The 24,966-nt window shown below is 34.0% G+C and overlaps 2 protein-coding genes across 10 annotated transcripts; both read right to left on the bottom strand.

The window, feature by feature from the left end:
• Positions 1 to 701: 701 nt before the first annotated feature.
• Positions 702 to 1,762, bottom strand: LOC120260354 (EG45-like domain containing protein). The gene is made up of 2 exons (XM_039267805.1): positions 1,643 to 1,762; positions 702 to 990 (listed from the first exon to the last, which is right to left on the bottom strand). Exons 1-2 carry the CDS (start codon positions 1,743 to 1,745, stop codon positions 704 to 706), a joined length of 390 nt encoding a protein of 129 aa, XP_039123739.1. The 5' UTR covers positions 1,746 to 1,762; the 3' UTR covers positions 702 to 703.
• Positions 1,763 to 2,361: 599 nt separating this feature from the next.
• Positions 2,362 to 12,893, bottom strand: LOC120261540 (tRNA-dihydrouridine(20) synthase [NAD(P)+]-like). 9 transcript variants are annotated; one of them, XM_039269466.1, is made up of 11 exons: positions 12,699 to 12,743; positions 10,776 to 10,881; positions 8,699 to 8,837; positions 8,346 to 8,454; positions 8,121 to 8,257; positions 6,500 to 6,636; positions 6,039 to 6,142; positions 5,772 to 5,899; positions 2,945 to 3,088; positions 2,761 to 2,777; positions 2,362 to 2,689 (listed from the first exon to the last, which is right to left on the bottom strand). In XM_039269466.1, exons 1-11 carry the CDS (start codon positions 12,741 to 12,743, stop codon positions 2,649 to 2,651), a joined length of 1,107 nt encoding a protein of 368 aa, XP_039125400.1. In that variant the 3' UTR covers positions 2,362 to 2,648. The 9 variants fall into 9 exon arrangements, 7 of the variants coding, with proteins under 7 accessions (XP_039125400.1, XP_039125401.1, XP_039125399.1 ...); XM_039269467.1 differs by having other exon boundaries at positions 2,761 to 2,781; XR_005536618.1 differs by lacking the exon at positions 2,362 to 2,689 and adding an exon at positions 4,589 to 4,649 and having other exon boundaries at positions 2,692 to 2,781; positions 3,044 to 3,088.
• Between the last annotated feature and the right edge of the window lie 12,073 nt (positions 12,894 to 24,966).

Genomic DNA, 24,966 nt, shown 5'->3' on the forward strand with positions numbered 1-24,966 from the left:
GTGATCAAGAGCAAAGATTACGTTCAGCTTTTGAATAAGATATTAGAGTTTGCCTTGCAAACATCTCTTGTGGTCGTGGGCCCATGTACATCAACATGTAATCATAGTATTGATTTGACCTTTGCATTTTGGAGTCAACCATTTTGACAATTCCTTGTGATGTGCAGCAAACATCGACCAATCTCATGGAAACAAATTTCAAAGACAATGAAATGACTCATTGACATTCAAGAATTATGGCCGAGGGTCTAGTTTAAGAATTTAAAATGGATTGTTAAACTAAAACTTTTATAACATTGATGATTGGCTTCATGATAAAAAGTAGTGTTGGTGTAAAATTTCATTGTTAAATTCAAAATCTGTACAGTAATAATAACGAATTTTAGATTATGTGATACAGGTTTGCATTTCAAATCTAGTATCTGCGTGTTCAATTGCCAGTTTTGCGAGCACGCTCTTGACTGTATGTGTTTGTCCTATTTATAAAACAATTTATTAATTTATCTTAAGATTGTTAAAATAATATTTTAATATTAAACTTACATTTTTAATTAATTATAAAATATTTATTAATGTTAATGAGCTAAAATATTAATTAATTAGAATTAATGGACTGATTGATTTTTTTAAATATATATATATATATATATATATATTCTTTGCAAATTCAGATCAACATCATATATTACATGGAGTGGAAACATTATATTTGTGCATATTCAATGTTAATTTTGGTTCTTGGGAACTTAGAAACAAAGTTGAATGCGTTGTTAGACAAGAGGAGTGTGGCAGGGCAAGGGTTAGTCCTGCAGAGATCCACAACTTCAACAACAATGGAAGATTCTTTGCATGGTCTCTTGAGACCACTCAAACACCTGAGCCTGTATCGCCTCCCACACGCTGCTCCGTTGTCCCAAAGCCCACTACTCGCCGCCACAAAGAGACCACCTTCTGGGAGTTCATCCCTACTGTATCCTGGACATTTAGTTGCTGCAAATTATCGATAATTAAATACTATGTTAGAATTTAAATTTTCTAATAAAAAAATCATAAATCAAAAGAAAAGGTGATAACCATCCTCGAAACAAGAGAGTTAATATTTATTTTCTTCGGGGGCATGTTTTTATTTTTTAAAAATAAAAAAAAAATTATTGATTTAGAAGTATGTAAAAATTTAACAACTGAATATTAGCTAAAGATGATTCAAGTGGTAGAAGTTTGAATCTCTTAAGCAAATAATTTCAAATTTAAATTTTGTATATATAAAACATACTCATTGGAGGAGATCTATTCTTTTACAAGACTCTTAATATCTTCCACTAGATTGATTTAAGTCACTTTTTAACTCTTAAAATTCGATTGGTTTATATTTCATTTTAACTCCTAGACAACTCGTTGGTCATACATTAAAAAGAAAAACAAAAAATTACAATCAGTCCACTGTAGTTTATCCTAATTTTTCAGTTTTACTATGTTAGTTTTTAAAAGATTAAAAAAGAATTAACCTGTTTAATATAGTTTTATTCATTTAAAAAAATATTCTGAACATCAAGGATTTAAAAAATTAATAAAAGCCGATGATTTGAAAAAAAAAAAAAAAACTTTCCGTCAGTTACACAAGAAAGAAAGGAAAATAACTCACGGAGATATGGAGGATCATATGATGCTGCAGTGCCTACATCCCCATTAACTAAGATCAATGTAGTGGCGGACAACCAAATGAATAATAATGCTTCTACTTTCATTTTGGCAATATATATAAGGGGAGGAGGACTGCTGGGTTAGCATTGAAGGCCTTGTTACTAATTTATAGTAGTAAATGTGGCTGATAAATTACACCGCCACTTGTTAAATTTATTTCAGCAAGCACTCAAAATGCATATTTATTCTGCTGAATATTTTTTTATCTTATCAAATCAAGTGATCTCAGAGTTTTGGAGGTATACGGCAGTGTTATATGTGGATTTGGGAGTAGGATTTTATCTTTTTCCAAAAAGGAAAGATCCACCACTGCTTCACATCCAAATACTTGAAGTCGAAACCATAACTAGGAATGCTTCTCGTGGCCAGCTTTATGATTTGGTCAACTGCGCGTTTTCGTTTTCTTCATTTTGGTTTTTTTTTTTCTTTAATAAAAAGGTTTAACAACACATGCTAACAGGCAACCACATAATGTGAGTTTTAGATGGTTGATCCTAGTGTCCACATTTTGGATTAACGTGGTATTCAGAGCATGGCTAATATGGCCATTAGATAATCCACTTTATCTTTTAATTAATTAGTCTAGCACTTCACAGATATCGCATCACATGGCATACATCAATCATTTCAGCAAATTAGGAAGCACTAGAATCATTGATGTTGATACAAACTCTGTGAATTTCACACATGCACTTTGTGATTTAAGAAAATTAAGGGCAGATTCGGATGTACAAACAAAGTCCAATATTCCATATTTCCATCCAAAATCAGGACATGAGAAAGCCGCCCATTAAGTTTTCACACATAATACAAAAGCAGATGATTGAAAACCATCAATGCGGTGTAACTTGGAACACAACCACATAAACAATAACAGTATTGCGTCAACAGTATTTCGGAACAATAGCCTGAAGAATGATTCAACAACACACAGAAAGTGTGTACCACTAACACGATGTGATTAAAACACCAAAAAGCCGTCCAATGCCTGGAAAAGGAAGCCCATTGAAATAACCTCATCACGCATGATAATGCCCAACTGAGTTGTGAGAAACATACCATTGAAACTACGGGCTCTACCTGTCCATATAAGTAACAATAGCCATAAATATTGATTTTGTACAAACTCTGATCTGAGACGTATTTCTAATATTTATTATAATAAGCTAAAACTAGTATGCAGGTTGTTACGGTTGCTTAAAAAAAATTAAGGAAAACAAAAAGAAAGAAAATGATAGCTCACCTGCAGTCAAATATAGAACAGCGCAATGGCACATTAATTTGCTCAGTAGAAAAAATTATACAAATGGAGGAATGATACAAAAGGATTTGTGCCATATACAATGGAGGGCTATGAATTCTCAGTTGCTGGTCTGACTCGTCCAACCTGCAGTTAAAAAACATATCAGTAAAATTAGGGTTGCAATCGAGGCGAGCCAAGCTTTGTTATATCAAGCTCCGCTCTACATTATTTGACCTGAGCTTAAGATCGAGCTGAGCCTGTTTTGAGCTCTTTTCGAGCTCAAATCGCTAAGAAAATATCAAACTCAAGCTTAACTCGGTAGCTACAACATAAGGCTACAGTACATAATGTACAGTTGTTAGCTACAGTTATAGCTACATTAATTTTGTCACTGTGGCATAACTACAGTATCATGTGTTATATTATTGAGGATCTCACGAGCCTTAACGAGCCGAGCAATTTAAGACTTGAAGCTCGGATTGATTATCTACTCAAGCTTGAAAGTCGGGCGGAAAAAGGGGGAGAGCTCTCCGTTCCTGTTCTCCTGTAGCTGGATTCTCCGGAACCACAAGAATCCTTAGAATGGGATTCCAACTCAGCACCTTGATTGAGTATGTCGGGGCATTCAGCTAAAGACATTTGTCCAGCTTCAAATAGTAAACCTTTTTTGCTTTGTTTGATCGCAAAAGACCGCTGACCCTTACGACTATAAGCAAGAGGGGCTGGGCTGCTCGCCTTCATAGAAAGGCGACCGGAGCTTGAGAGAGAGTCCTCGAGCCAAGGGTTAGGAATGGGGTTCAAGGGGAAAGGTCATGCCCAATATACCTATAAAGATAAAGATTAAAAAAACTTCTTCCCCGGTCCACTCGGGAAGTTCGGACCGGAGGGGCAAAGTTCAGGCTCGGTTCGTTTGCTTAGGAAACGAGCTTTTTTTCGAATTGAGCTTCGAGCAGCTAGCAGGTGGCTTGGTTCATTTAGTAATATATCTGTTACTCCAAAATGTAATTAATAATTCTTCTTACATATAAAGTAAAGGTTTTCTAAAGCAAGTGCTTCTTAGGGTAAATTTTTTACTAGATCACTAAACTATGGCTTATTTTCACTTTGATCACCGAACTTCAATTTGTATCAATTTGGTCACTCAATTTTAATTTGATTTCACCGAGCAATAAATCAAGAATTTCAACTCCTAGTTGATTACATTGTTGTTTGAAAATCCGAATTAGTCCTCTCTATGACACATTATTAAGTCTATTGGAGGTGTCTATGTCATTGAAAAAGAACTACATCATTTATTTGGGGGCCGAAATCCTTTGATTTATTACCTATTGAAATCAAATTAAAGTTGAATAATCAAATTGATGCAAATTGAAGTTTGATGATCAAAATGAAAATGAGTCAAAGTTTAGTGACCTACTAAAAAATTTACCCGTGCTTCTTATGCCTCCTGTACGATCATATCATAGTGTACCCGAACAACCATCAAAGTAGATATTCATGCAATTTGTATATGAAGTAGCAATTAGGACATGAGTATGAAATCAAATAATATCAACACTATCAATTGGTTTAATGTACCTTGCCGGATTAATTTTCAAATGCAAAATGATTTATCAGATAAATCAATTTTTCTGAAAGGTTTACCTATTTTCAACTCCGGTTCATAGAGACCTGATGATAATAATCCTCTTCACCATATATTCGCCTAAAATTACAACATAAGTTAATTACTCAGACGGTCAACCAAAATGAGACTAATGGAAAGAATTAAACCAATATAACAAACCTGTAAAATTGCTATTAAGCACCACATGAAACCATATAATTCAGTAAAGGAAATAAAAAATTCGTAAGTCAGAACATAGAAAGGAAAATCAGGAAGTGCTCTCATGAGTTACCAGTCATTAATGATGTCGTAAAATGCATAGACCTCTCGCATCCAAACAAATAACCATGTGGAATTGCACACAACTAAAAAATATATTCAATGTAATAATACTAGCATCAAATCATTCATCATATATATATATATATATTTTTAATGTGATTTTAAAAAGTATTAAAATTTGCATTTGCTTTCCGATCATCTAATCAAATCTTCCTCATAACTTTCTTCAATGCCTAACCTAGAGCAACAGTAGCTACCCTCCTACAATTCCTCACTTGGAATTGTTAATATAGCCTTTTGCCTTCCCATATTTCTCAGCATATTGAAACAGCTCTTGGACAAAATTTTATGAGTTCTTAGTAAAAATAATCTTCCTAGTGGAAATCACAACTCAATATGATGTTTGAATGTCTTCTTAGTGTTTGAGATCCATTATAATCCAAGAGAATTTACACTAAGACTTCAGTTACTTCATGTTTATATCTCAGGCAGCTTCATGGTTCAAGATGGCAGAGATTTACTGCCACCGGTAATACATACCACCTTCCTCAGAAGATGATCACTTTTACCAATGCAGACAAAGTATGGCTGATGAACTTTGTCATTGTCTTGAAGTGTTTCATTCTCTTGTTCAATTTTCAGGACATGAAAGAGTTAGTCCACCTGCACCTAATGCATTACACCATGCTGTTTAAAAGAACAAGGTGGCAATAAAAATACATCTGAATCATCAACCTTAAAGTGCACTGTCAAGTGCACACATCCAAGGGTTGTGGTGCAAATGCACCAGGGAGAAGAAAGAATTTTCCCATGAAAACGCATACTTAAGAAGTAAAAACACTGACAATTAAATATCTAAAAAGAATTATTGTTAAATGAGATTAATTGATTATGCGCTGCACTCCAGGAATTGATATCAAAACCAAAGAAGAAACTTACGCCACATTTTCTGTATTCGCAGATTTAATCACTGCCTTTCCTTCTGGCAATTCTAGAGAAGAATAGTGTGCTATCATTTCCTTCAAAGTGTGTTTTGTGCTTTTCACATCATTGTCCCACAAGATGCACTATTAAATCACGGGTAAGCATAATTCCAATGGATGTTAGAAGCAATCAATAGTAGCAATGAAATAATAATATAGGAAAATTGATTGATATAGAAAGAAAAAACTGAAAAATACCAGAAAAAGGAAGTAGGGTACAGACCTGTCGTACATACTCTCTTTTGACATCCTCCCAGGATGACTTGCTAGGGGAAAAAATAGAAGCATTCCATAGCGCACCTCTAGCCACCATGACACATGTGGCTCCTGCGATATACTTCATTTAAACACCAGAACTACCTTTGCAAATAGGACAATAGTTGCAGACAAACTTATGGCATTCAGATTGTGTGGCCAAAGAGACTAGCAAAATGAAATATTGTGCAAAAAAACTACATTCATAGACCAAAGCCTACTTCAAGAACCATTGGCTATCAGGCAATTCAGCATGCCACTGAGAAGGATTAAGTGAACAGAAGATTAAATGCATTTCATAAATACAAATTATGGTATGCTTCACACAGCTGGTATGCTTGCATAATCTTTTATAATAAACATTTTATGATTGTTTTTGCATCATCAGGACAGAAGAACAAAGGTGAATAAGCAAGCACTTTTTACTACCTGTAGCACCTTTAATACGTTCAAAATCTTCATATTCAAAAACATCACCATTAGCTATAACAGGAATTGACAATGCTGCTACAACATCAGCAATCTCATCCCATTTTGCAGGATCTCTGGGCCTATCTGGAACCCTTCTGCAGTTTAAATAGCCACAATGACAAAAGATGTAAGTATTAACTACAAATATTAAAAGAAGAGATGGTCAACAAAATTGAAGCAGAAACTGGCTAAGCATGTTACAGAACATAGTAAACAAAATTAAGAAGGACAAGTGAAGAAAGTTTGTAAAGATCAGCAAATTTATATAGGTAATTGTTACTTGATGAAGCCATTGGAAGACTATTACGAGACCTAGGTAGCTCACAGATAAGAAAACTACCTTATTCATGCATGATTTAATTTGTAGGTACTTGTAGCAGTGCTGCAATATTTGCTGAATTTGAAATGACTTTCATGGGAAAAAAGACAAAAATGTAGTCAGAATGATGTCTGCAAGGCTTTTAATATGAGAAAGGTGACATACATTGGGCACAAAAGCTTCAGAAGCCAAGGATAATGGTTGAATTCCAATTAGATAAAGCAAGCAAAACTCGCCAAAAAATAAAATAAAAGATTAAAAAAAAAAAAATCTTCGCTGGGTTTAATAAAATGGATTTCTATCCTAGAAAGCAAGGTTGTCACAGGCGCAATGCGCATCTAGGCGCAAGGGGGTCCTGGGGCCTAGGCGCAAGGCGCAAGGTGCAGGCGCGCACCCGATTAACACTAGGCGCACTAGTTTCCACTAAAGAAAATTGAAAAATTAGAAATATTTGTACTAAGGATTAATTTGTATTAAAGTTTTAAAATGTTCTAAATATTAATATCATAAAAGACGAACAAACATTAGAAAAAAAAAATACATAATAACATGAAAAATAATCTTCAAATGTATAATACAAAATGCAATAATATGATATAATTCATGCATATAGTCCAAATCCTAACTTGTATAATAAAATCTAGATTTTAGTGACTATCATCAAAATCATCAAATCCATCATCATCCAACATCATCAATTTCCTCTTCAAATTTATCATTCTCTTCATCTAAATAGTGGATTGGCCCGAAGAGAAGAGATGAGGTCTTGATTCTACTTGGTTGGTTGTGTGTTAATCACCCTAATTTTAAACGGCTCTGATTGTATGTTGGCCTCTTTTATTTTTAATCATCAAAGATGTGTGGATAAGATTAAAAGTTAAACTAAATATTTTAAAATTAACTAAATAAATTTGTTGATGTTACAAAGGCGCGCCTAGGCCCACGCCTTGAGCCTTGTGCCTAGGCTCAAAGGCGCGCGCCTTTGTAACAGTGCCCACTTGACACCTATAAAGGCGCAATCTGTTGAGCCTTGAGCCTGAGGAGCCCGAGGCGCGCAACTATGCTAGAAAGTCCTTATTGAAAGAGTCATCATATAGCTGATATTATCCACTGTGACAACAGAAGCATCCTAAAAGCAATACAACCTAAACATCAGCTTAATGTTCTTGATTTGAGTTTATTTCTATTTGTTGTCTTAGCAAACTTCAAATGACAATGTTGCATCCATATCAATGAATAAGAAAAAAAATATTAGAATACCTTCCATGAACAGCCAGAGCAGAAACACCAGCCTTTTCAATTCGTCGAGCCAATTCAACTGTGACCTCTGACGACTTGAGTAGACGAATCTTGCATGTTATTGTGTTGTCTAGGTTCCGTTTCAATGTAGTGATTATCTGCAAAAAACGAATACATGCATAAAATAAATGAATCCAAAAATACCATCGTCAGAATTTATAAGTTCTAACAATAGATATGGTATACATCATGAATAAGTTCTGGTTTAGATAGCAAGGCAGCACCCATTCCTCCGCTAATCGAAAATGACTTCGGGCAGCCCATGTTAATATCTATGGCTGCTACATCTTTGGACCTAAAAGAAGACACATCTGAGCCCATGTTAGCACTTATAACACATCCCTTCATGTGCCTGAGAGGATTGTGTTTCAGGTAATTATGGTAAAACAATCTGCTTGATGACAAGTATGCTCTGATTAAAGTCCAGGTTGATCAACAAGCAAATTTGGTGATGCAAAGATATATAACTACATGACCAGCAAGGAATTTCTCTCATGGCACATCATATTTAATAGAATTATTTTTCACTATGAGCTTACACTAATTGTGCAGCAGTAAGTGCCCTCACAGCATTCGATGTACCCATTTGGAATACAACTCGATTCCTTTCTTCAGGGCATGTTCTAAAAACAACATTTTGTGTCCCTCTCTCAACAAAATCAGTGGTCCCAAGATATTCTGTAAGAAAACAAATTGAAACATTGATCTAAATGCAATATAACAAAATAAACTTAAAAGCTAAATTTACTAGAGAAAACATATGAATACATAAAATTACTCTAGTTGCAACTGTCACATGTTGAAGATTTTCAGAAAATTTAACAGCAGAATAAAGCCAATAATGCAGTAATGAAGGATGAAGGTCGCCAATTACTGCAGTACAGGTCCTATTAAAGAATGAGGATATGAAGTCAATAATGGTCTCAAAATACATGGACCAGAATATTATTAGATCACATTATCTTAGCACAATAAAATGAATACAAGACACCTGTACCAGAACTAACTTAAAGCTTGATGTTTATAATGTAGTTATTCTTGGTGGTTTGGGTCCATCCAAGTGAAGAAAAATCTATTCCAGAATTGTTGATGCATACCTATTGAGATTGGATAAGACTCAAACAGCTGTTCTGACAACAAGGGTGTTAATTTGATTGTATCAACAGCAGGGTAAAAAATGAGCTAAAATTTTAAGCTAAGAGTTTATATGAAAATAGTGAGTCTGAAACTGCTATGCTAAAAGTCCATTTTATTGGCTAAAAAACAGGGATGTGTTTCCACACAATAATAGAAAATTACACAAGTAGAATTGAGTTAAACTTGAGAAAAGAAAAGAACACATTTAAACAATGAGACTCTACCACCGAAATTCAGTACAACAAAACTCTGCAAATCATACAGGAAACAGTGTTATCATAATCCAAAAATTCAGATCTGTTACAATGACTAAAGACATTCCCAATTGGATGTGGTAAATAAATCGGACTCATGATAATCACAGTAAAAGGAATGTAGATTGAGATCAAGTAGAATCAAATCATGAACCATTCAAAGGATATAAATTAGGGGAAAGATATCCCTAACAATACACAGGAAGAGTAGTAATGCATTCACAAAACCTCAGAATAATATTTATAGCAGGGTACCAATACCCTCTAATCTCAGCCTACATTATAGATAACTTTAATTTAATATGAACCATCCAACTTATTAAAGACACATGACAAGCAATAAGCGCTAAGCAAAACATAAAACATAAACTGAATTAAATAACAAATTGACTAATTATACAAACTTCAATGATATTCCTGCATCTATTCCTGAGTTAGAAAACCTAACTCTCTTGGAATAACTTTTGCAATCTTGGTGTATGAGTTTCGGTCATCCTTTACCAGAAATCGCCTGTATGTGTTATCTCTCTGTGGGTTCACTCTTTTGGCATTTAAAGATACATCTTATAACTTATTTGGCTGAACCTTTGGTGTAGACTAAAATTAAGTACATAAAATAGAAGCATAATAATAGCAGCAAAGGAATAACAACCAATATCAGGTGAAATTGAATTCAGAACAAAATCAAAACTTTCACAGTTTGGGGAAAAAACCTCCAAAAAGAAAAGTAATAATATTTTCATAGACACTTCAAAGAAATTTACATTAGTGTCAATGCACCCTCTAAGCTCAGCCCTTTATTATCAATAACTCTAGTCTAATCTCAACCATCCAACTTATAAAAAAATGCATGACAATCACATTTCCACAAACAAGAGCTAAAACATAAACTGAATTAAAATAACTAATTGACTAATTAAACAATCAGTTATGATGCTCCTACGTCACCATTCCAAAAGATTGTGTTCAACTTTATAAATCACATACGGCATAACAGTGAAGCACAGTAAAACAAACAACTTATCTCTCTCACAAGCTACAAGCTATCTTCTTGCAATGCTAAATCAAAAGCATTGTCCTTGCAGAAATTGAAAATTATGAAACTGGATAGAGCAATGAAAATGCAAATTCATGATAAGTTTACATAGACCAAAAAGTAATGGAGTGCAAAATGGGGAATCAATATACAATACTTGATCTATGTACCAGCGTGCAAGTAAGGTACCATTAATGTGTCGATCACACTTGATCATTTTATGATCTATTATTTCTTCCCCATAAGTAATGTCTGCACCATATTGTGCAGCAAGTAATCTGAATGGTAAAGTGCCCTACATTCAGAAAGGAGGGAAAAACCTTTAGTCCCCAAAGCGGAAGGATTAAAACTAAAGTTTTAGGAAATGCAACCATAAAAGGGGGAAAAATGTGTTCTCTGAGGAGCACAAGGAATGCAAGGATTTAAATGAGGAAAACCCAAAATTTGCTTGTCGAATAATTTACCGTAGACATCTTTATAAAATTGTACATGGTTCCAACGAAAGATGTTCTTAAATAAAATGGCAAGAATATTAGCCAAAAATAAACCATATTATAATATTTATCATGGAAGGAAGATTGCATAAATACGTCATTAAGGGATAAGCAGTATTGAAATAAGAGAAGCAATCAAGCCATAGTTTCTTTGGTGATAGAAAAAAAAAAATCACCTAAGCAAAGTGATGAGTCAAACTTTCAGAATCCTACTATTTCTGAGCAATGTAAGATTGGTGAATTCAAGCTATAAATACTTTCCCTAACCCAACAAACTCAAGGACATAGGCAAAAAAACAAGTCACTAATTAAATGCTATCAGCACGTAACTCAAGTAATATGTTAATGCTAACTTCGGGCCTATTTTAACCATAATGGTTAAAAACCTCATCATATTTGATTTTTGTTACAAAAATAACTTCACCTAACATCCATGAAATGTCAACTCTTCCTTATCCACTGGCCACGGCTTCCAGATCAGTATAGTACATATGAGTAGGGTATTCAATTGGTCCATTCATTCAGTTTGGTTAAGATTCTTTGAAAAAAAATCGCTAACAAGGGATGGGAGGGAGGAAATGAGATTAGATAGAAGGTTAGAAGGTTGAACAATTGGCGTTTGGAGACGAAAATGGGTTATTGATTTAGATTTTCCTTTATTCACTTTCAGACTAAATTTAGGAATTCAGGAGACCATTTAAAGAGTAGACATATAGTAAAGAAGGCACTTAAATGGCCATGAGGTGAATAAGAGACCATATTTTTTTCCCATTTTTCCTTTTTACTTTGGAATCCACATGTGGGTTCAATAAGTTACATTATAAATCTATAAGTTATAAACCATAATTCTAATAGGTTCATTCAGTTAGTTCAGGTAGTAATCTTTCACAGACATACCTCAAAACCAAACCGAACAGAAATAAAATAATTAAGTGAATCAAATGGCCAAAGAAAAAAAATTGCCATCCACTCCAAACCCCTTCCCTTCCATGTTTTGTTCAATCACAACAAAATCACCTATCAACCATAAATTCTTTAAAATCATGATGGCAGCATAAATATAGGGGTGTATATGAAAAGAATCTAGAAGAAACCCTACACCAAGGAATGGTTCAAGGAGCTCGAAGTGCATCAAATAGTTAAAAAAAAAAACTTCAAAACAAGTGCGCTTGATAGATTAAAGCTAGAAAGATTACCAAGAAATTCTAATCAGAGGTTCTTACAAAAACAATTATAAATGTGAAAAAACATATATCAAAAAACTCAACAAATTTGGAAATAATTCTGGCAAAATAAAATGAGATAATCACAAATTCAAATTCCATACATATGTTCACTGACATCTGATCAACCATAATTTCATCCATGAAAATTTGAGAACCGCTATAAAATAACACTGTCAATTTACAATTCACAGACAGATTCCAAAATTATATCGAACATGAAGAGATGTTCTATAATTTCACTTTGAGACAAATTTCTCGTCAGATCAGAGAGGTATCTCCAAAATCAGTCATGCTCAAGATATATATCAGATTAGGAGAAAATTTACAAACAAGAAAGCTAAGCCCTAAGCCCTAAACGATTTCAACTGAGAAGAGGGGAGAATGTCACTGACCACTCGGACCATTGGGGCGAGGACGTGCTTATTCTTGTACTCCATGAGCTTCTCTCCTTTCTCCTCGGAATTGTGCTCAACGCCAATCGATTCTAACTATAACTATCGCTTCCGCCGGCGGTGGACGAGCTTAGGTTTCCGATAGTTTTGGTTTATTTTTCAAATAACAGATAATAGAATTAGAATTATTTTGAGGAAACCCCTAAAAAATTAATTAAACAAATAAAATAGAGGACCATATGATTTCGGTCAGCATCTCTGTAATATTTCAAATGACCAAGCGTTCAAAGGATGGGTAAAATGTCATGAATGCCCATTGGCCCCAACCGGCTGACTCCGGTTAAATGGTTAATGGGTTTTTATTTTATTTATTTATTTATTTATTTATTATTATTATTATTATTATTATTATTATTTAAACTTAAAAGGGCCACCTCCAGCAGGTGAGGGATGGTTGGATAAAAATCTTGTCCAAAGCAAACTCGCACTGTAACTAACCCACAAAGTCTTTTGCTCTGCAATAATTTTTTTTGGTTGAAAAATAAGTGTTCACCACATTATTCATCTTCATAACTAACTTGGTTCTCAACAAATAGACTCGCCACACTTGAAGGTAATGTATAAACAATAAGCATCTCCTTATCATGAGCAGAATATTTCTATTCCGCTTTCTTCAACTTCCAACTCTCGAAAGTGACGCGGTGTCGTTCCTACACCAACACCCACCCTACAACTATGTTTGATGCATCCATATGCACCTCAAACATTGTCGGATCATTCTTTGATGAGAACACTCCTTTTATACCCCTCTGTCAAAGGTGTGAAGATTTGATCAGTCGCATTAGCAAGCTTAGTCGTTCTTTCGAGTTGGTGATTCCCTAAATACAATTGTGGATGTGAATCTTCTTAAAGATGCTGGCTTTCATAGCGCAAGCATGGGGAGGAGCGCAACGAGTGTTAAGTTACCAGAAGCCTCATCTTTTGATGAAGTTCAGAATGCCAAGGCCTTAGAGAACTTTATATGGGACATAAACAATATTTTAAGGCAGCCAAGGTACCAGAAGGCGAGCAAGTCTCTTTGGTGGGCATGTATTTGACTGGTGATACTAAAACTTTGGTGGAGGACATACCAGGATGATGATGCTCGTGTTGGTCAAACTTGTTGGGATCTTATCACTCTAACAAGGGAATTATCATGCGAAAAATATATGTCAAAACGCAACGGATAACAAAACTTTTAATAGCAAGTAAACATGATAAAACCCTAGCGCATGCCAGAACTAGGATTAAATTCTAGATAAATAGATAATTAAAAGTTATACCTTTCTTTTGATGACGATTCTCAACGCACCCTTGTTTCCCCGAAATTGAAAGGAACTGCAAATCGCGACTTCCCTCTACTATCACATACACACGAACGCCTTTAGGAATCAAGCAAGTATGCTAGTACCTCAAGAAATAACACTTGTTTCTTGGTTCGAATAGCAAGCACCCGAGATTCAAGAGAAAAGGGCTTTAGGCGCGGCGGCGGCGGCGGCGGGTTCCAGCGGCGGGATTCGACGATGGTGGCCAAGGGAGAAGAGTGGGTGGCGGCTAGGGTCTCTCAATCACTCTATCTTTTTTTTTTCTCTCTTCTTTCTTAGTTCTCATATTAGGGTTAGACCATCTATTTATATTGGAAACCCAAAACCCTAATTTATGAAAAAACCCTTCACTCCTAATCAAATTAGAAATCTCTTCTTTACATGACCAATTAACCCATTTTAATTAACCAAATCGATTAGATTGGATCAAAACTTAATAAAACACAACCGGAATATGCTATTCGCTCCACCTAATTTAGGTTTTTCATCAAAACCCTAAATAGGTGGTCCAATAAGTAATAAATACTGAATCTTGATCCCGGTATTCTTAGGGTACGATCCTGTAGGTCCATTTAACATCAACAATGTGCTTAAAAAATTTTAACGCTCATAAATCATAATTATTCTCTAGCAAGATAATACAATTACCCAATATTAAATGAAGGTCAATTTTGAGAATTAACGAAACCTATTGCAACCTCATACAATCATTTGCCACTGAATATTTTAATTAGCATAAGGCATGGAGCTTGTCACCCTTATTTTAATGCTAATCAATTTCTTGATCTCTTAGTGAACTGACTAGATCAAGTAAATGATAACTCTTATAATTTCCTTTGGGCGTGGCCACGCACTACTCAATCTCACAAATCAAGTGGTCGGTGATATTCACTCTTTTTATAGAGAGGGACAATCCCTTCATTTCACTCATATCTCTCAGCATGAACCGCGACATGCCCAAACATACCCGTACTTGCCACTCAGTTACGAATGACGTTAGGCATAAGTTAAAGCATGTAAGGATCCATCCGAGATCCATAGTGATTTCAGGTTGAAGGATTCAAGTACAAGAATTGCTTGAGAAAAACACTTATGAATTTACAACCATGTAGTGTTCTCAAGAGCGGATCGATCCAGGTACACTATTCCTTAACATGTATCTATGTCCTTTGATTGATATTTCATATCCTATGACGTGTAAAACAAGGTCATTTCATGAAAGGCATACTAGTCTTAATTTATTTTCATTCCCATGAAAATAATCGACTAGAGACATTTAGAATATTGTTCTAGTTTATGCTTCAAAATTTTACTATCCAAATCACGCATTTGATAACTTGAGCAAAACCAATATTCAAGGATATTTTATCTTATTAATTATGTACAGAAATAATAATAGATAAAACGATGGCTCATAATAATTGTCCAATAATAAGAGTTCATAAAATGTATTGGGGCTAGGGCTTACACTAACAGAACTACCTCCAATTCTTAGGCAGAGTTGATGAAAGAATTGCACGAGCAATTTCTTCCTAGCAACACTTCATGGGAAGCACGAGTTACCTTGAAGAAATTAAAGCATACCGGAATTAGTCCAGGATTATATGAAGGAGTTCACTTCATTGTTGCTTAATGTCAAAGACATGTCCGATGAGGACAAGTTGTTTAACTTCATTTAAGGTGTCCAAACTAGGTCCAAATTGAAGTGAGAAGACAAAGAGCGAAGGTCTTGCTAATGACGATCACGACCATGGATGCCTTGGTGGACTTGCAGTCATCATCGACACAGGAAGGCGGCAAGTCCATGTCCCATCCGAAAAGAAAAGAAATTTGGGAAGAAGAAGACTTTCAAAAAAGAAGTCACTCAAAAATCCTATGTCGATAAGCTGCGTGAAAAAAAGACATGGGTGGAGACAAAACAGGCTAGGATAAGCACAAAGTCTACTGGGTGCTACGTTTGTGTCATACCTCACTTGGTCCAAGAATGTCCAAAGCAAGAGAAACTGGCTATTCTTGTCACTAAGGAAAGCAGTGATACGGAACCTTCATCCCGCATCAACCCTTTGTAATTGTTTGGGGCTTTTTCGAGCAGTGAAAAGTAGTTCTCCTATACCCCTTCTTTATGTTCATATTGTTGTGAATGCTAGGGAGATCGATGCAATGGTGGATACGAGAACCACAGATAACTTCGTTAGCGATGTGGCGATAGCGCGACTGGACTTAGTGTGGGAAAGCACACTAGCCTAGTAAAGACGATAAATTCTAAAGCGGAGCCAGTGGGTGGGTTGAAACAAGGTGCTACCATTAACTTGTGTGGCTAGGAAGGATAGATCAACCTATTGTTTGTGTCCCTCAATGATTTTGAACTCATCCTCAGAATCAACTTCCTCAAAACCACGAAGGCAGCCGTGATGCCGCACTTGGGTAGAATGCTACTCATGGAGTGCTTGTTCTTCATTGCTAGGATCCGGAAGGAAAAGAAGGGTAAGGAGGCATTGCTTTCGACCATGCAGGGTGAGCACAAACTGAAAAAAAAGGTGAGCCCACTTACTTGCCTGCTTTGTTGGAACTAAAACCAGACAAGGTGGTGGAAATTCCGGATGAGATAGCTTGCGTGCTGGATGCATTCAAGGATGCGATTACCCCTGAATTACCAAAGAGAGTTCCACTCATACTAGCCATTGACCATCAGATTGAGTTGATCCCCGTAGTGAAGCCACACTCCAAGGCTCCTTATCAGATGTGTCTATTGAATTTGCAGGAGTTGAGAATTCAACTTACCGAATTGTTGGTTGCTGGATACATTCAGCCTCCAAAGCCCCTTATGGTGCTTCATAGAGATGGCAACGGGTAGGGTATGTCAAAACCCTACTCGTACCCGTAACCCATAATCTATACCCGTACGCTCCAAGGTAAAAAAAAAGTCATATCCTTACCCTTACCCGCAGGGTACTCGCTTACCCGTTGTTCAAATTACAAAATTAAATTTAAAAATAATAATAATAATAATAATAATAATAATAATAATAATAATAATAATTCACCAGAAGCATTGCATAAAAGATTAATAGCCTTTGATCACTAGAAGCATCATGAATCAAATTACTGGGTATAGAAAGGTTTAGTAATGTTTTCTTTAGGACCACAATCTGAAGCAAACAAAATCTAGCTACAACAAATGAAATTATGTACTACACTTTTTTTTCTAGCACACTTTCAATTCAGGTCAAATATTAACAACTAAAGCTTTTATTACTGGAAATAGTTGTTTACCTTTTCCCATTGTTTGTTCAAGATGATATCACACACTAAAGCTGCTTCGGATACAATTAGTATCGACATCAACAATGCATATTGTGATTGGTCTCAGTTAAGAAAATCACATGAATATCTAATGAAACATTGTTGAACATATATATTATTGGTTATAAATCTAATTCAGAATATGATAAAGAATGGGATTTAGTTTCATTTATGAGTATGACACAATAATGCCATAAAAATAGCAATATAGAAAAAAAGACACTAGATAATAAAGGAAGAGAATTCAGTAGGTTAACATGTAAAGATCCATGAACTAGATTTAGTTATGGAATTGAAAATCTAAAGTAAATGTTTGGCTATTTACAATCATAGAAAAATACAAAATTCATACCACATATATTGAGATTGTAGCACAAAAGATGCAATAAAATCAGTAAAACGAAACACTAGATGAAGGAAATTCCATATCAAGTACAGTTATGAAATTAAAATGCTAGAGAAAGAGAGAGAGAAAGAGATATTATAGGATATAAATGTAGGAAAATCAGCAAGATATAGAACTCAAAATTATGAATATAGAGATTTCATTTTGTTTATCATGTTACTTACCATGAATCAAGTGCAGTTATGAAAATTGCAGTAAAAACATCAAACTAAAGCACAAAATGATAAAAACAAGAGAATTAACACAAGTTTATTGATAAGTGCTTGTGTATGCATGTTTTTGAGTATATTTTACTTAAAATGAGCATTACTTTTATCAGGTTTTATGGCTCATTCATGTGTTTTTGTGTTCTTTCGTGCATTTAGGTTTGTGGAGGCAGTTAAGAAGAAAGAAAGCAAATATAGGTCATGAATGAAGATTTTGAGGATTCTCTTGTGTGGAAGAAGTGTCAAGACAAGATCTGTGATCATATGTATGATGGTGTGTGCCAACTTCCAAAAGTGTGCAAGTCTAGTTACAAGTTGGAAGGGCACAACGACAGTCACACACTCATGCTCCAGCATGTGCAGAGTTTTTAAGAGCTTCATTAACACATTTGAAAGAGAAGAAGTGACATGACCTACCACACGGGTGTGTGCCCAACCGTGTGGCCTCAGTGCAAGAAGAGGAATTCGAGATCACTGTAGTAAAGTACTGTTTATAGGTACTGTATCTATTACTGTTCATGTAGTGTGAAAATAAAAAAAAAACAGAGAATCCACACACCCGTATGGAAATTCCACATAGGTGTGTGAAATCCTGATTTTTATGTTTTAAAAGGCCAACTAAAGTGAGTTTTGTGAGAGCTTTTTCTATCTTTGGGAAAGAGTGCGGCTAGGGTTTGGAGGAGGTTTTTGTTACGTTTTGGAGCGTTTATGGCACGTTCAACATTGACTTCCTTCAAAGGAGAGTTATTGGGGGAGCTTTCGACGGCATCATTTCGGCGAGGTGTGCCCTAGGCTCAACGGAGGAGTCCTTGGAGAAAAAGAAGCGGCTCTTGGAGATCATAATCATGGACAATAAGGGGTTATCTTTATAGATAGTTTGTATTTATCTTTGATTTCATCTTTGATTTTGTATTGCTCCATGGAGAGCTAAACCCCTAGTGGGTGCTTGGGCTTGTAAACCCTAGGATGATTTTTTTCCATTGACTCTTATTATGTTTCCTTTAGTTGAGTTTTTAATTGAGTTTCAATCTTGTATGCTTATGGTTTGATTTTCCCTTAGAGCGACACTAGAATTAAGAATCCATCTAGTCACCCTTTTGACGAGTGACCATCACCATTAGGGTTAGATATAGCAATATTGAAGAGGGTTGAGAAGGTGAGTCGAGAGGTAGCGGAGCGCCCCCTTTTTCTTCTGATATGATTTATCCTACCTCCACATTCCAAGAGTTCTTTGCAATCACAATAGAGTGAAGTGTTGATAGATCATTTCCCTTGGGGCCTAGTTGTGCAGGCACAACAGAGTGCAGTGTTGAGAGATCCTTTCCGTTAGGGCTAGCTTGTGATTAGGGATCATTCGCCTAGACCAAAGGGGTTGATCTAGATTTGGGAATAGGATTTATCACTTGGAGTCCCTAGAACCCCAAGTAGTCCCACGTAGTGAGAGGTATCGAGAGTTTTCCTTTCCACCGGGGCATACGTAAAGGGCTAGTCACAGTTGACCTTAGATTTGGGACTGTGTGCTTTTGGATTTCCACAACTCTTTAAATCTTAATTAGGGAAGCATAATGTTAGTTTTGTACTTGAAACAATAGTCCTAGGGGAAGCATTGTCCAAGTACCCCACTTTATCATTTATTGTTTCTTCCTTTTACCCTTGGCTTATTTTCTTGTCATTTTATTTCATTAACATCTTAAATACAATCACCAATTGATTATCACTTTAGCTAATTAACAATACTACTTGTTTCTAGAGTCTATTCCCTGTGAATTCGATTACCCACCCCTTGGATACTTTATTTTTTCGACACCAATGCACTTGCGGTACACACGCAAGGCTGTGTCATTTATCATCTCTTTTCAGTAAAATCTTTAAAAAACTCAAATGAATCGGGATACAAAACAGAGACACCAACCATTAGTCACCTCTGTAGAAATATACCCAATGAAGCCTATCAAACAAACATAAACACCGACTCCAAAAGCAAACCACACAAACCTACAACAATAAGAACAAAAATCCACATTAGTTGAAAATCATCAAAATGTTGTTAAAAAAAATAATAATGTTTGTTCATCTCCATGATGCTCCTTCATTTTGCTAAGTTCCCCAGCATGTCAGAATCCACAAAAGAGTAGATCAAAAATTAAATGATGTTATAAAGTAAAAAATTCAACCTCCTTCTAAAGATATTTCTGCATTTCACAAAAGAAATATATATTCTAATTCTTATGAGCCCACTTCATGCTAGGAACTATGACAAAAATATGCTTATCACAATAAATCACAAGAGTTGGCTTCATCCCAATATATGCCCCTATAATAAGTCTCCTAATAACAAAGAGATCACCATCCTCATTGCTAAGAATTTTCTAAAATCATAACAACAACATTGTAACTCAGATTATAAACTCAACAAAAAACTAGATAATCATAGTCTGTTATAAAATCCTCAAAAAAAGAACACATATTGAAAGCACATATTATCATATTCAACATTTGAGGCTCATGGTTTTACGAGCATGGTTACAATACAAAAAGTAATCAAAATGACATTAGAATGTCCTTGATAAGATTGACTATCTGAAGAAAGCAAGTACCTACAAAAACATAAGAAAATATATTAAGTGATATGATCAAACTATCATTAATTTCAAAGAAAAATATTAGTTACACACTTACTAATTATATGTGAAAAATCTTCAAGAACAAAATCCATCAATGCTTACATCATTAGTATCCAATGATTCTAACAAAAGAACAAGTGAAATAAATAAACAATTTAATTGGTATGGAAAATAATGTACATAAATTAAAAAAGATACAATACCTATAGTATCTAGATCTTCAATATCGTCCAAATTATCGGCTAGATCATCTAGAGTTTTAGCTCCTACAATAATAATAAATGTTAACTACAAGATCAACAACAATTTATATACAAATGAAATAACAAATAATATACCTGGAGGATATCCTAATAACCAACTTTGTGTACACATCAATGCCTCAATAGTATTTGGCTAAAGACGACTTCGATGAGGAGTCAACATTTTTCCACTCATGCTAAAAGCAGACTCTGAAGCAACTGTGGATATAGGAATGGCAAAAATATCTCTTGCAATAGCCTGCTGGGTCGGAAACTTCACCCCATTTACCTTCCACCATACCAAAACATCAAAGTCTATTTTTGAATCAATCACCACATCACCTTCAAGATAATGATCTAACTCTTTCATCATCGTTACTTTAAATTTTTTCCTTCTTTGCCTAAATGCTAAAAACTCTTCCTCATCAAGATTAGCATTAGCTTCTTTTGAAGAAACATTACTCATTATAGTACTCTTATCCTTAGAAGTATCATAAGCCTTCAACAAGTCTAGTAGAATATCTTGAATTTTCTCAACTTTCTCATCATATTCCGAACCAAATATCTTGGAGAAAAAAAATCCAAGTGTATCAAACTTGTGACAAGGATCTAAAACTAAAGCAATTGTCATCATTTCATGTACTACACCCTAATACTTGTCATACTTCTCCATCATCAACATAGGCATTTTACTAATCATAACATCATCATCATCCAAGTACCATTGGTTCAAAGCTATCTTTATTTGTCAAACTTTTCTAAAGAACAAATTTGCAGTTGGATATTTTGTGCCAGAAAAGATTTCAATGGTTGTGTAAAACATTTCTAGCTTCTCACATATTTTCTTTATCTCCCAATTAGACATTTGGCAAATATTTGTGTTGAGATTCACGTTGTCTTAAATGGGAAAAAAAATATCCTTATAGACAATAGCAGTTTCTAACATCATATATGTGGAGTTCCATCTTATTGGGCAATCTAAAATCAATTTTTTGGTATTTGAGAACTTCAACTGTTTTGTCATTTTTTTCAAATTTCTCAACCCTTTTAGGTGTATCAAACCAATAAACAACACTATCTCTAATCTTCTCAATCCCATCCTTAATAACATCAAGACCATGTTTAACAATTATATTCAGAATGTGTGCACAACAATGCATATGCAAGAAACAACCAGACAACATCAAATGATTTTCTTCCAACTTATTTTTAACCTCAACAATCATAGCATCATTAGTAGAACAATCGTCAATCATAATAGATGAACTTTTCAGTCAATATTCTAATCAGAAACACATTGAACCAATGCTTGAGCTAACACTTGACTAGTATGAGGATATGACACATACATAAACCTATTTACAAAAGCAAGTAACATTATATGAGGACATGGCACATAAATAAACATATTTACAAAAGCAAGTAACATTGTAAGTAAAAATTGATTTGATATAATTAATTATTTAATAAGTTATAAAACATACCTCAAAAGTTGACTTTGTAATATCCACGAGTTATCAATGAAATGTGAGATAACCATCATCGATCCTTTTTTTTTATTTCTTAAAGTCCATATATCAGTTAGGACAATTCTACTCTCATTTTTCTCTAGGAATTTGATTGCCTTTGCTCTTTCAAGCTTATATAGATTCAAAATGTCACTTTTGATAGTATTGTGTGTTGGACACTTGAACAAAGGTTATAGAGAACTACAAAACTCCTGAAAAAGCATGATGATCGACCATAGAGAGGATAATTATGAATTGTGATCATTGAAGCCAACCTATTTCTTGCCACATCTTGATTAAAGGCTTGACTTTTGAGATCTTTAGTGATAACATCTTTTGTCAATATCCTTTGTCTTATGTCTATGTTGTATCTCCTACTACATGTTTTTGAATGATGGCGTAAATGATTTGTTCCCATCATTGTACTGGCCACCAACAACTTCTTACAATACATACATTCAGCCTTTATAACCCCATTCACTGTCTTCTTGGTAAAAGTTTGCCAAACATTGCTGACTTTTCGATTAGAGTTTCCTTCATTAGCAATTTAATATCAGAAGCTTCAATAGGTGCTGCAACTGCACTATGTCTATGTGAGTTTTCAGTCTTCAATGGAGTAGGAGCTGACTCTTGCGATTCTAATTCTACTAGAGAGAGAGGGGTACTTTCACTTGTTGACATATTGACAAACTGATAAAAAAATTTAACATCAATATTTAGAGGAGAAAACCAACTATATGCACTGAATATTAAGAAAAATAACATCAGAGCAAATAATAACAAATAATGTATGAAACCAAAAATCCAATGAAGAAATTAAGACTAAATGTATGAATTTAGAGCAAAGACTGGAAATTAATCAAAGAAAATTTAGTGAATTAAGAAGCAGAATGTGAATTCATACCCCAAACCTTTGGTTCTAGCCTTGCTGAGGAGGTTCCAAAATTGATTGAATGAAAATGAGAAGGATCGGGGGACGACCAAGGGCTCTCAAGCTCCGATGAACTCCAATCCCTTTGGCAGCGGAGAGGTGGATGTAGAGGAGGAGGAAGAGGAGAAAAGAGAGGTTTAAGGCAATGGTGGCAACTCTAGAGAGTCCTAAACGGAGATGGAGCTTGAGGCGAGGGTGAGTTTGTGAGTGGCTGATGGAAAGATGGAAAGCCAGGAGTGACAGAGTGAGAGGAGTCAAGGACTTAGGTATTTGCCGATTTTTGGTTTTTATTTTTTTATTTTTGGGGGTGGGGTGGGGGTTTGTATTTATTTAATTATTCAAAGGATTTTGTTTAATCTTCAAAAATTTTGGGAGATAAACTGTTATAATTTTTTTAAACTAAATCATGGAATTTATATTATTATTTGATATGCATAATAATTATAAATATTACAATTACAATAATTTTATTTATTTATTTATTTATAACAAATCTCAAATAAAAATATTTTAAAAATAATTAAAATAAATATTTATTGCCCAAAAAGATAAACACATATTCATTTTTTTATAATGCTAATACTTAATATTAATGATTTAAAAAAAATTAGTTTAATGAAAAATTGTTTATCTTAAATTATATAATCACGTAAAAATTATATGTAAAAAATTGATTCATATAAGATGACAAGTTGATTGATTTTCATTGGCATCTATTTATAATTATATGTACCAAAACTTTAAAAGCAAATTATAATTTCAAAAATATTTATAAATCAAAAAAATATTGATAATTTCAAAGATTGATAAAAATTTGATATAAAATTATTGTTGAAATATAAATTTTAATTAATTGTAGATTATTAGAGGGGTTGTATTGCAACAACATAAAAATATTTGTAATTTAGTTCTAAATTAATTACAAATTATTAAAAGGACTGCCTTGCTAAACCACAAAGTTATTTATAATTTAATCCTATAATTAATCACAATTGTTTGAAAAGAGAAATTTATAAATAATATGTAGTATGAATTCATCTTTTATATATGATTTTATTATAGTGTTTTTTTATTAATTTATGAAGGATAAATAAATTTTTATCACTTTAACTCCATTTGACTAAAAATAAAATTAGAGAATCATCATAACAATGAGAGAATTTATAAATAATTTTTAAAATTTAGTTTTAATTTGTTGTTTTTAAAAGTTTGAGTAACAATATACTTGGTTAATTTCAATTTTCAAACATTATTATTATAATCATGACAATTATGTCAGTGTGAATATTATTTTTAACATATTTTATCTCTCCAGTACATAGATCTGGCATAACACTAGTAAATTATTATGACATTATTTTTTTAAATTTGTTTTATAATGTTTAATTTTTTTTAATTTAATTATGATTCTTAATATAATTCCAAAATTCAATTTTGATAATATTATGCTCTATCAAATATACATATAAAAATAAAATAAAATCCAAAATAATATATTAAGAGAAAATTTAAAGTATTATTTTCAAATTAATCATCATGAAAATGGGTCTTAGGTAAATTGTTGGGTAAATGTTTAGCTTAATAAAATATATATATATATATATATATATATATATGAGAATATGGGTACAGGTAGGGTAGAATCCTTTCGAGACCCATACCGGCTAAAAAACATAATGGGTAA

Source organism: Dioscorea cayenensis, chromosome 5 (assembly GCF_009730915.1).
Source record: "Dioscorea cayenensis subsp. rotundata cultivar TDr96_F1 chromosome 5, TDr96_F1_v2_PseudoChromosome.rev07_lg8_w22 25.fasta, whole genome shotgun sequence".
Classification (NCBI taxonomy): domain Eukaryota; kingdom Viridiplantae; phylum Streptophyta; class Magnoliopsida; order Dioscoreales; family Dioscoreaceae; genus Dioscorea; species Dioscorea cayenensis.